General features: G+C 35.1%; 1 protein-coding gene across 2 annotated transcripts in view; it reads left to right on the top strand.

The window, feature by feature from the left end:
* The window catches only part of TNPO1 (transportin 1), a 98260-nt gene that overhangs the window by 42244 nt on the left and 43205 nt on the right, over positions 1-12811 (top strand). For both annotated transcript variants that reach the window (XM_045495209.1, XM_045495200.1), the window contains exons 3-6: positions 105-180; positions 4307-4456; positions 8487-8593; positions 10834-10967. In XM_045495209.1, the coding sequence (XP_045351165.1) occupies positions 105-180; positions 4307-4456; positions 8487-8593; positions 10834-10967 (467 nt within the window). The remainder of the gene's footprint in view (positions 1-104; positions 181-4306; positions 4457-8486; positions 8594-10833; positions 10968-12811) is intronic.

Here is a 12811-nt window from a genome sequence, read left to right on the forward strand (position 1 = left end):
CAAGTTTTAAAATCTCACAAATGGGATTCCTGATTTTAGATTGAAAATGCTTAATTTCTTCCTTAGATACATTGAGAAGTTTCCTTAACTACTGTTTGTTCTAGAAACTGGAACAACTCAATCAATATCCAGATTTTAACAACTACCTGATTTTTGTTCTTACAAAATTAAAATCTGAAGGTAAGTGAGGTTTGTATTGATAAAACTACTTGGAAATGTCTTCAAGATACATGAAAATATACTGAGAGTTATTAATTTCAAAGGTTTGCGTTTTATAGTAACCACTGGTTTACAGATGTGGAATGGGCAGAGAGATTTAAGAGTCCACTCTAAAGTTTAATTTAGATCCTTAATAAACATTCGATTGTTAATCGGGTGTTTTTATCATAAACTCCTTCATATTTTGTGAATGAAAAGAGTATTACGGAGTCTACTTTGGTATTTTGCTTGAATCCTTGTACATGAATGTTATAAAAGATTGAATGCAGGATTTATTCATTAACTGAATATATGTGGATTCATAGAAAACAATTCAAAGTTCATATAACCAAAATGAAAAATCACTTGTCCTATCACCCAGAGAGAATTTATTATTATTCTTGATTAATTAATTCTACAGTCTTCTATGGCTATTTACTATTTTAAAATTTAATTAAAATTCGGATCATTCTCTTTATAAACTTTTGCGACTTTTTTAAAACTTCTAACTGTATATGTTAAACAGTATAACGAAACTTTATTAACTATTCTTTTACAACGATTTTATTTAAATTTTTTTAATGTTTGTTAATTTTTGAGAGAGAGAGTGTGAGCTGGGGAGTGGTAGAGAGGGAGACACAGAATCTGAAGTAGTTTCCAGGCTCTGAGCTGTCAACACAGAGCCTGACGCGGGTTTCAAACACACCACAAGATCATGACGTAATCCGAAGTTGGACATTTAATTGACTGTGCCACCCAGGCACCCCCAGTCTACAATAATTTTAAACTTAAATTACTTTTGTGGCAATTCAAAGCCTGAAAACTAGTTTTATTTTTAAATGATATGGTCATTTTATTGTATATATGTCAGTGTTTCCCACTAGACTTTATTCATTCATTTCTCAAATATTTATTGAGCACCATTTCATTTCCAGGCTCAGGGGCAATGAAAGTGAACAAAAAAATAAGAATTTCTGCCCTCATGGAACTTACATTGTAGTGAGCTGTTTTTTATCGAGTTACCTGAATATTGAAGATTCTCTTCCTGGAACATTGTCAGACACACAAAAGGCGTGAAAATACTTATTATTAAGCAACTGATTGGCCTCTGCTTGAAAGCACTATAGCCTGTTCAGTGATTAGTGTTTCAGAAGCCATAGTGCAATTATTTAAAAAACAAACAAACGGAAAAAAAAAAAAAACAGGGCACTTGGAGTTGGGAAGTCTTACACTCTGACACTGATTCTGACACTGATTTTACCTGTCTTACTTTTTCCAGCTATATAATGCCCTGTGTTAGACTGCCAGACCGTCTTGTCTGTAATGGTTAGACATCCAAGGCTCTAGTGGGTTAATTGCCTTCATGTGTAGTAAAATCTCCCTAATCTTACAGATTTTAATACTTTTATCAGATTTAATATTTTTATACAGTATAGTAATTTTTTTAGATTAATTTTGAATGTTAATTTTAGGGATTTTAATTTGTGGTTGAGGGATGTAATGGCAACTTTAAAACTTTCTAAATCTGGGTTTTAAGAAACTGAAAATTCCTTCAGCATATCTTGAAATTAAATAACTAATATTCCTAGTTTGATAAATGTACTTGATGCTTTGTTTCTTAATATAGAAATTTATTTTTCCCACATACTAATTTGTAATCAAGTCAGTGTTACTCATTTTTTAAAGAACTTTATATTTAGGAAATGAATTTTTCTAAACTAATTGTTTTACTTGAAAATTTTAAATTTATTTTCACCAGTTCATCTATTCTCTGTCCTGTCCATCTGCACATCCTAAGTTCCACATATTAAAGATGTTTAAAATATTCTTTCTGAAAGCTTTTTTGAGATGTTAAGAATAAATAAGTATTTTTAAAAGCAAACAATTCAAATCACGAGCGGTTGGATATAACTGCCTCCAATTTATTAGTCACCATTTTTCACAGGACACGATAGAAGCTTAACATTTGTTTAACAGTTAATATTTCTTGTGCCTTATTTATTTGGGACATGAGCTTGCTATATTCCATTTTCTATTTAAAGAAAAACCTGGCATTGGGATCATCCTATTAGTGAAGGAACGTAAATAACATCTTGAAGTGGAAATGCTTATTTAGTAATCTTTTCACCATTTCTCTTGTGAATTTGTTTACTCTGAATCATGGAGGAAAATTTTAGATCTGGAAGAGACCTCAGAGATAAGCTCATCTAATTCCCTCGCTGTACAAATCAACAAATTGAGGCCCAGGAAAGTAAAGCCTTAACTTTAAAAAAAAAAAAAAAAGAAAGAAAGAAATGGATGATCAGTGGCTCTTAATGCATTTAGGAGAGAAGATATTTTTTATGTTAATGAAGATGAATATTTTAATATAGAATGCTTTATATTTTTAATTTTAAATCACTTCTACCTTGTGTTGTGGCCTATTAAAACTCGTATCATTTATTGTAAGAATGATAGTGTGTATTATAAACACATATGTTATTTGAATTAAAACTATCTGACTGAATTATTAAGGGCTAACAAGACAAAAAGGATTATTGCTTGTCGAAGTTAAATATCTGGCTATTCATTTATTATATGGCAGTTTTAAACTTGCAAGTGAATTTAGAAGTGTTTTTGTTTCATTTTAACTTACTCATTGGAATGGGTTGTAATTGAAACCAGAAAGAAGTTACTAGATGGTGACAAAAGCTTTTAGTCTGTATTACTGTGATGGCCTGAGTGGGGTTTATCAGCAAAGAAATTTTGCTATCCTTTTGCCTCTCCATATGCTTCACCCTTTAATATTTTAGTGCCAATCAGATGATGGCAGCATGCTACAAACCAGAACAAGCTCGTGGTATTTTACTTATTTATTTTTTTAATGTTTATTTACTTTGAGAGAGAAGGAATCCCAAGTAGGCTTCGTGCTGCCAGCACAGACCTGACATGGGGCTTGAACTCAGGAACCCTGAGATCATGACTTGAGCCCAAATCAAAGTCGAACACTTAACCCTAAGCCACCCAGGCGACCCACGGCTATTTTATTTTTTTAAATAACGTGTGTAAAACAGTAGTGCTGTAATAGCATATTCTACTCACCACAACTTCATGTCTTCCAGTCCTTTGAGGAGGTTGATGCTGTAGAATGCATCAAGTGTAGACTTGAGCCAGACTCCTGAGGTTCATATTTTGACTTCCTCACTTAATAGCCTTGTGTGACTTTGGCAGAGCCCTCAGTTTCTTCATTTGTGCAGTGGGATGATAATTCCTGTCTCATGGGGTTCTGAGGATTAAAAGCACACTATTTGGAATGCACTTAGCAGTGTTTAGTACCAAATAAACATTCAGAAGATCCTAACTATTGCTAATATTGGTGGTGATGTCAGTTGGTAAAGCATCAATTACATTCTACTAGTGTTAAATTTCTTCTTAAAAATTTGTTAACACCCAGCTTTGGACTAAACGTTTTAATGTACATTGTATTTAACTTCTGGAAATTTTAAAATTGTTTTACCCTTTTTTTTTTTTTTTAGCTCAGAGTCAAGTGAAAAACATGATATAAATTAACGTCACTTATTTGTATGTGAAGGTGATCCCATATTTTTTGTCGACTTAATTTTTTTAATAGATATTTTTAGTCACTAATACTTTGAGATCTGTAATTTGATGTTTATGTCAGGTCCCAATAAAACTTGTGTGCAGTGGCCCTATGTAAACTAAATTAACTTTTTAAGTCCATGGTTCTCAACCAAGTGCAATTTGGTCCTCCCTTGCCACCCACCCCACCCCTGCAACATTCCAGACATTATCTGGAAACATTTTTGTTACAACTTGGAAAGGTAATACTGGCATCTATGGTCAGGGGTACTGCTCAACGTCATAGGATGCACAGGACAGCACCTGATAAAGAATTATCTGAGCCACAATGTCCATGCCAAGGTTGAGAAACCCTGAACTCCAAATCATGGAGCTAGTCTTTTGATAATTATTTATGGTACTTTTTTCCTGGTTATAGCAAAATTATTGGAACGTTGCAATCAATTTTTGAGGAGTATTTTAAAAGTTAGCGTCCTTGATACATTTTGAAATGAAAACTACTTTGAAACTCAATAATATTTTATTACAGATGAACCCACAAGATCATTGAGTGGTCTCATTTTGAAGAATAACGTGAAAGCACATTTTCAGAACTTTCCAAATGGTGTAACAGACTTTATTAAGAGTGAATGTTTAAACAATATTGGTGACTCCTCTCCTCTGATTAGAGCCACTGTAGGTAAGTTATACTGTTACAGTTTTGCTTACTCTGTTTGTAACTGGGTTGTTTTTTGAGACGATAGGCTGTTTTTTTTCAGCTTTATTTTTTATTTTTTTAAATTTTCTTTTTAAATGTTTATTTTTGAGAGAGCGAGAGAGCGCGTGAGCAGGGGAGGGGCAGGGAGAGAGGGAGACACTGAATCTGCAGCAGGCTCCAGGCTCTGAGCTGTCAGCACAGAGCCTGACACGGGACTCGAACCCACGAACCGAGAGATCATGACCTGAGCTGAAGTCGGACACTCAACTGACTGAGCCACCCGCGTGCCCCGAGATGATAGACTATTTCTGTAGGAATTTTTGTTACCCATTTCATGTTGAATTGTGAGGGGGGGGGGGAATTTTTCATTGCCACTTCTAAATGCTTTGGAAGTAATATTATTTATTATGGTAAAATCCCTTATTTAGTGAGACCGTACTCACTGGTGGTTGGTTTAATCAAAGTTCGTTAAAATGGGGCATTAACAAATGGTGTTAATGTAGGATCACTGCCTTTTGTTTGCGTTCCTTGTTACCTGGCTTCCTTGTGTAATGCATGGAAGCTTTCTTTACACGGAAAGGAAATTTTATTAAAACAACGTAAGAATGGGACTTTAAATCTTATTATGTTCTACTCTTGTTTTTAATATTTGCTTTGTCTAATTACAGCAGTTTTTTTAGTCTTTGCAGAGTGTTCAGCTTGAGTGAAATAATGACTATCCGTTTATTGAATTAAGATGTTTAATTTTTTAATTATAGCTGGTGTAAATAGGTTTGGGAGTGAACACAACTGACTGTTGGTAACATCAGTTCGTGGAAGCAGAACTAGGCAGGTGGACTCTATAGGGGCCTAGTAATGGGCAGTGTTCAGTATGCTATGGGGCTTAAGCAGCTCAATTTTACAAGGACCTAGAAATAGAAAGCTTCTGTTAATCTAGCAGGTTGGTTGAATGGAAATTGGTTACTGAGAACTTCCATAATGATTCAGTCATTTTCATTAAAAGTTCTCTACTTTTGTATTTTTTTGTCTCATGGGTTTGAAAAGTGCCCAGTTCATCTTTTACTTAATAAAACCAAAGGCTCTGTGGCTTCTCTCAAAATATTAACGTCTTAATTATGCACATTATGCACACTGATTTTACATGGGATGGGTAGAGGTCATTTCTGTTTTGAGAAAAGGGAATCCCTAGTTTATTCTGATGGACCCTCCTATGCCTTTCCAGTGCTCTGCCAGCTCTTGACACTGGTAAAAAGAATGGTGAGTGTATGCCAGACTTTAAAAATTTTTTAAATCTTCACAGTACATACTAGGAATCTTGCCAAGGAAGTTTATTTGAAAAGACTACATTGCACTGACTGTGATAATTCTTTAAGCAAATATAAAATTATTTCTCTTGTTTAAGAACATATGGTTGGTTTATAATTTTATTATTTTAGTGACTGTCATTTGTGTTTAAACAATGTGGGAACGTTTCTGTAGAATGAATTCATAGAAGTAGCATTACTGGGTCAAAGTGTGGTGTTTAAGCATTTAAAATTTTAATAGGTATTGCTAAGTATACAAATTTTCATTCCCACCTTTGCTATGTACACTGAGAATTAAAATTTTTCGCTTTTTGCTGGGATGCTAGGCATTAGGAGATTTTTTGGGAGTGGTTGAAATTATATGGGCCAGTTGAATTTGAATTTGTTGGTCTTTGACCATTTAATGCTTTTCTAGCAGAAGTAACGAATGTCTGCAGTCTGTTAGTGCCAAATTGTAGGGTGGCATTTAATTTTTATTACTGCTTGTTTTAAGACATGTTTGGCCTGGGGCGCCTGGGCGGCTCAGTCGGTTGAGCGTCAGACTTCGGCTCAGGTCACGATCTCGCGGTCCGTGAGTTCGAGCCCCGCGTCGGGCTCTGGGCTGACGGCCCAGAGCCTGGAGCCTGTTTCCGATTCTGTCTCCCTCTCTCTCTGCCCCTCCCCCGTTCATGCTCTGTCTCTCTCTGTCTCAAAAATAAAATAAAAAAATGTTAAAAAAAAAAAATTTAAAAAAAGACGTGGTTGGCTTTATTGAGGCAGATCCAGAGCTTTCTCTCTCCCTCACTTCTTACATATTTTAACTTCAGGAAAGAATAAATGGCGAGAAGGAACAGCTCTACTATTGGCCTTGCTGCTTCTTGATTTTATTAGAATATTTTAAAGGTTATGTCTGAAAATGCTATCAATACATTGATGACCTTACCATATAATTTAGAATATTTTTAGTGCAGAGTACATATTGACCAACAACTTTACATTTTTTAGCTCTTTGCCATTGAGAGCAACATTCTCAAAACTAACAGTGGAAAATTCAAAAACTGTTTATACGCCCAAACTGTAGAATTTGCTACGGTAATGATCATTGAGTACTTACTGTATTTATTATGTGCCAGGCATTTTGTTTGCATATCTCACTTCTCAAAGTAACAAGAGAACACTTTTTTTTTCTTCACTTTTACAAATTAGTACTTTGAAGTTTGGAGTACTTGTAATTCACCTACTGTCAGTGTTTATACAGATCTTATGGTACTAAAAGATCTAAATCATCAAACATCTTGTGTTATGTTAAATTTGCTAGGGCAGAGGAAAACACACAAAACTTACTGCATTATTACCGTGTATAACAAAACTTTTGTGTTATGTATTTGTATATTTGCAAGTTCATTAACTATCACAACTGATCTATACAACACAGTTGAAACAGTCTAGTCAGGGTGACATGATCAGTCAGCATGTGCCCCTCAGCCTTCAAGATGCAAGATCACTTTGACAGTGATTCAGTTCCGTAAGTGGGAACTGTTGGAGAAGTGTGTGGGTCTTCCACACCAGAGGGATTATTGGGCACAGGATTGTTTTCACTTGATGGCTCATCTGCTTTCACTCTCCCTACCATGGTCTGTGGCTGAGATCCTAGCTTAAGTCAGAGAGCAGATTACAACTTTCTTAATGTATTTTTGTTTGAAACTAACAGACTCCTACTCATCACCCAGTGATTAAGCACATTTTGGTATATTTCTTTCTACTCTTCTGTAAAAGAGGAACACTTTTGACCCTTGAAAAACTTCATGCGTCTGCTTTTAGGCTAAATTTCTTTTTTCAATAAATGCAATAGAGTATTCTAAATGTGTTTTCATTATGATTTTCATAGCATTTTTTTTTCTGTAGCTTACTTGTAAAAACAGTACAATACATGTAATACACAAAGTATATATTAGTCAACTGTTTATGTTATCACTGAGGATTCCGGTTAGCAGTAGGCTATTAGTTAAGTTTTGGGGAGTCAGCAGTTATATGTGGATTTTTGACTGAGGGGAGCCAGTGCCCCTAACCCCCTGCATTGTTCAAGCGTTAACTATAACTTTTTTTTTTAAAGGAAGAAGCAAAATTGTTTTTATTCAAAAAACACTATTAACTACATAGAAAGTCCTAAGGAATCTAGGAAAAAAATCTAAAACCAATATGTGAATTTAACTAGATTACAGATTCCAAAAATCAATAATCAATTGTATTTCTGTATATGTACTGGCAAAAAAAAAAAAAAAAAATCAAGCCTTGCTTTCTCATCTCTTAATGGTATTATATGATGGGCAGAGATTCTTAATTTTAATGTAGCCCAGTTCACCAATCTTTGTGGGCTAACTTTAATTTTAATGAGGGGAACTACTGGTATTGTTAGAAAAGAGCAGCAGTAGTTGTTGCCCTTTTTGTAGTACAAAAAGAGTAGTCTTTTTGTGTAGATAATTGTTAAAATACAAAAGAGGGCAAAGTGTTGGAAAATAAGATTAGAAACATCTGATTTATGCTGTGGTTTTTCTACAGGTGTGCTGTTGTGGAAAGGGGGGTCCTGGGTGAACGTTATTATTTACATGGTGTGGAGGTCCTGGGCTGATTTGAGGCGTTTAAGTGAAAGTGTGTGCATGTGTGCGTTCACATGGTGGTATCTGACATAATGCAGTCAGATTTCCTAAATGTGTATGTTTTCTTTCAAGGTATTTTGATTACAACCATAGCCTCCAAGGGAGAATTGCAGAATTGGCCTGACCTCTTACCAAAACTCTGTAGCCTGTTGGATTCTGAAGATTACAACACTTGTGAGGTAAAGAAATTTGCTTCTTACATACTTTTTTTTCTCTGTTTTTCTCATCTAGTTGTGTATTTGTAACCTTTGAGAAAAATAATTCTATGAAACACAGAACTTCAAAACTTAGAAGTTTCAAGTTACCCTTTTGCTTTACATTAGTGACCATTTATCTTACTGTTTTCTATAACGACTGTTAAGTTATAAAGGTTCTTTACTATAATTCCTACAAGAAAGTGCAATTGTTTAATCTGTGTAGTAGTTTTCAAAGATAGATTTAAATTTACCAAATTTACCAACCATGATTACTTTTTTGCTTTCTCTAGATTGTTTCTGTGCCTCTTATGACATGTCCACAGTATATGTAATCTAGTTTTTTCATGTAGTAATTATAATCTCGTTTGCCACTCACTGATCAAATTAACAGCAACCTTTCCATATGGGAAAGGGAGTCTGTGTGGATTCCTCATTTTATGTATCTCTTTTATTAGCCGGCTTCCCATTTGTGTAGAAATCTGTTTTGAATGGGAACCATTTTAGGTGTTTTGCTTCTTCAAAGGCAGGGACTCCTCTTCCTCTCAAGAAAGCAAGCCTTGCTCGTAGACAGGACAAGCACTGAAATAACCTAACAAAATCAGGTGGCCTTTTGACTTGGCAGTTTGTCACCTGATCTGAAAGAGGAAAAGGAGGGACTGGAGAGAGAGGGAGTAAGCAGAGGGAAAAGCAGTCACACTTTTCCCTCCCTAAAAACAAAAACAAAAAAGACGTACTTTCCCATATGTACATTTTCCAATAATGCCTTGGAAATACACTGGTAAGATTACAGAAGAACTGAAATAGTAATTGTATTCAGCCATTAAGTAAGAGTTGATTAAAATTTAAATCATGCTTTGGTATAGTGGTAACAACATGAAAGGAGATCAAAATTTTAGAAAGCACTTACCAAGAATAAAAAAAATTAAAACTACAGTAATCATGAAATTATGGAGCTTCTATAGAAGTCATATTTTAAATATTTATTTTGAGAGAGGGGGAGAGGACGTGAGCGGGGGAAGGGGCAGAGAGGAGATCCCAAGCTGGCTCTGCGCTGATAGTGCGGGGCTTGAACCCACAAATTTGAGATCACAACCTGGGCAGAAACCAGGAGTTGGACACTTAACCGACTGAGCCACCTAGGCACTCCCATAAGTCACATTTTAAAGAGAAAGTGTTCTATTAATTGTACGAGGAAAGTAAGTACCAGGTTTCTGCTCCTGATGGAATTACAAGCAATAAATGAGATGTTCAAGGTGGTTAGTAGGTTGCATGTTGTGTACTGGCAGGAGCTCTAGGTTAACCCCTTTGGTGTAAAATGGATGTAGGGAAATAGTTGCTAATTTGAATTTTTTGCCCGTTTACCATGTTTTGTCACCATTACCCAATGAATGGTTTTACATATAAGTAATTTTTAAAAGATATTAAGACTTCTTTTTGACCTAAAATTGAAAAGAATATTTCAGGAGAAGTGAGCTTTTTCAGTTAGATAATATTTATTATAGTCCCCCCAACCAAAATATCCTTTAATTTTAAGTCATTAAATGCTAGGATAAAAATGTACTATTAGGTTTAAGCTAAGATTTTAGATACTTCAATGGTAAAATGATTTCTGTATTAAAATTGATGACTAAATTTATGGGTCTTATGAGAGCTGAAAACATTCATACAAATTAGTCAATATTCTTCAGTTTGCTTTTATTTTTTTTTTTTAATTTTTTTTTTTTTCAACGTTTATTTATTTTTGGGACAGAGAGAGACAGAGCATGAACGGGGGAGGGGCAGAGAGAGAGGGAGACACAGAATCGGAAACAGGCTCCAGGCTCTGAGCCATCAGCCCAGAGCCTGACGCGGGGCTCGAACTCACGGACCGCGAGATCGTGACCTGGCTGAAGTCAGACGCTTAACCGACTGCGCCACCCAGGTGCCCCTTCAGTTTGCTTTTAAAATGGCTTCATTTATGGGACACCTGGGTGGCTCAGTTGGTTATTAAGCGTTCGACTTCGGCTTAGGTCATCATCTTAAGGTCTTTGGGTTCAAGCCCTCTGTCAGGCTCTGTGCTGACAGCTCAGAGCCTAGAGCCTGCTTCGAATTCTGTGTCTCCCTCTTTCTCTGCCCCGCCCCCCCTCCCCCCACTTGTGCTCTGTCTCTATCTCAAAAATAAACCTTAAAAATAAAATGGCGTCACTTTTAATTAATTGTAATAATTTAAATATCTTTCACAGGGAGCATTTGGCGCCCTTCAGAAGATCTGTGAAGATTCTGCTGAGATTTTAGATAGTGATGTTTTAGATCGTCCTCTCAACATCATGATCCCCAAGTTTTTACAGTTCTTCAAGCACAGTAGTCCAAAAATAAGGTATCTGTGTAGCCAGTATCAAATTAATTTGTAAACTCTAAGCCTGACCACTCTCATTTTCCATTACCTAATATTTTTGTGATTGGCAGAAGATGCTGATATTCCACAAAGGTGAACTTCAGTAGTTGAAATGTACTCCTTTCATAGCAAAACACATGAAATGTGAACTTTATCTGATGAAATTTTCATCCAATACGATAGTTCTCTACCTTCTAGATGGTATGCTTCAAAGATCCTTTGTGTAAGGCTGAAAGTCATTGTGTTTTGGGGATGTTGTCATGTTGTTTTTGTTTTAATTTATGAATCTTGCCAAGTACAGGTACCTTCATTTGCAGCTTTGTGGTAAAAATTGCTCCAATACGACATCTGAATTATTTAGTAATTTCAGTTTAAGCGTTTTACATCTAATTTAAAACACTTTGAGCATGAAGGTAGGAGAATTTTTGAGTACCCTCAGATCAGTAGGGCCAATTGGCCACAAGTTAACCTTGGCCTGCTTTGTTTTCCTGTTATATCCCTAGTTCCTTGAGCAGTGCCTAGCATATAGTTGTTGAAATATTATTTTGGAATATTAGCCTTTGAGTAACTTGATTATCATCACTTGTCCTGTTCAGCTATAATTATCATGATGCTTTCACACTTTTGAGGTGTGTGAGACTCCTGTAACTTCACCAAAAGTTCCCCAGGCTGCTCTACTCGTTTTTTTGTGTTTTTTGTATTTTTCTTTTTGCTTTCTGCAATTAATTCTCCTTTTGTCTTTTGCTTATCATTAGTATGGAAAAGTCAGTGCTTTTCTGATTGTCAGTTGCTCTGATTTTTATTGTTTTCCATTGTCAGTGCTTCATGCTTTTAGGTAGAATGATCAAACACCATATTACTATTTAAAGTAGAAATTGTGCAGGATCCCAGAGGCAAGGATATCCAGCTGCATGAACTTTATGCATAGGCTGTAACTGTTTAGATGTTCATTGGAGTTTATTCCAAGATTCCAAGCTGTATTCTGAAGGATTCTCATTTCAACAATGTCACCAGAGGGTAATCAGGAATCTTTTTCTTGCTTAAATTCTTTATTTCTTTTTCCTTTATCTCGATCTAATTTTAATTACTTTTCATCGTAAGTCGTACTTAATACAGTGTTCTCACAGTGGAAACTTAATAGATGCTTAATTTATGGTAGTGTCATGCAAACAAATAATGACATTTTACTCTTCCTGACATAGTTAACTAGAGTTCATGTTCTCTAGGAAGTCTTCTCCTCTTAATCTTTCAACTAAGGTGATGAAAAAAGGTATAGTTATTTGCATATTTTTCTTTACTCCTAAGAAAGTCACTTTTTTTGTGACCCAATTCTTAACAATTGAAAGAAAAACAAAAATCCAAAAAGCATATTCCTGGCAATTGGCATACCATTACTAGATATAACAGTGTTTTGTAATTTTAATACATTTTTGTGGGTGGACATTTGTTTAAAACTTGACTAGGTGGACTTCAGTAATATAGAAATGTTTCTGTTTAGTGACTCTTCATTACTACCCATTTGAGATTCTGTCGTACATACCATTAAATTTTTTTCTTCATTTTAACATGTATTTGGGTAAATGTATTTGCTATGTATTTTAGCAATGCGTTAAGCTTCATCTTTATATTTTATTCTATATTATTAACGCCTTATTTATACAGTTTAACTGATATTTTTATGTACTATTAAAAGTGGTTTTCCATCTCAAAATAACTGCTGAACTTTGAGAGTATAGAATGAGGCAAAGGATTATAGTTTTATCCGTTACAGGATTAAGCAATTGAAAAATCAGAGCCACTCGATTTTTTATAAATCCTACCAGAAA

The sequence above is a fragment of the Leopardus geoffroyi genome, chromosome A1 (assembly GCF_018350155.1).
Source record: "Leopardus geoffroyi isolate Oge1 chromosome A1, O.geoffroyi_Oge1_pat1.0, whole genome shotgun sequence".
In the NCBI taxonomy this organism is placed as follows: domain Eukaryota; kingdom Metazoa; phylum Chordata; class Mammalia; order Carnivora; family Felidae; genus Leopardus; species Leopardus geoffroyi.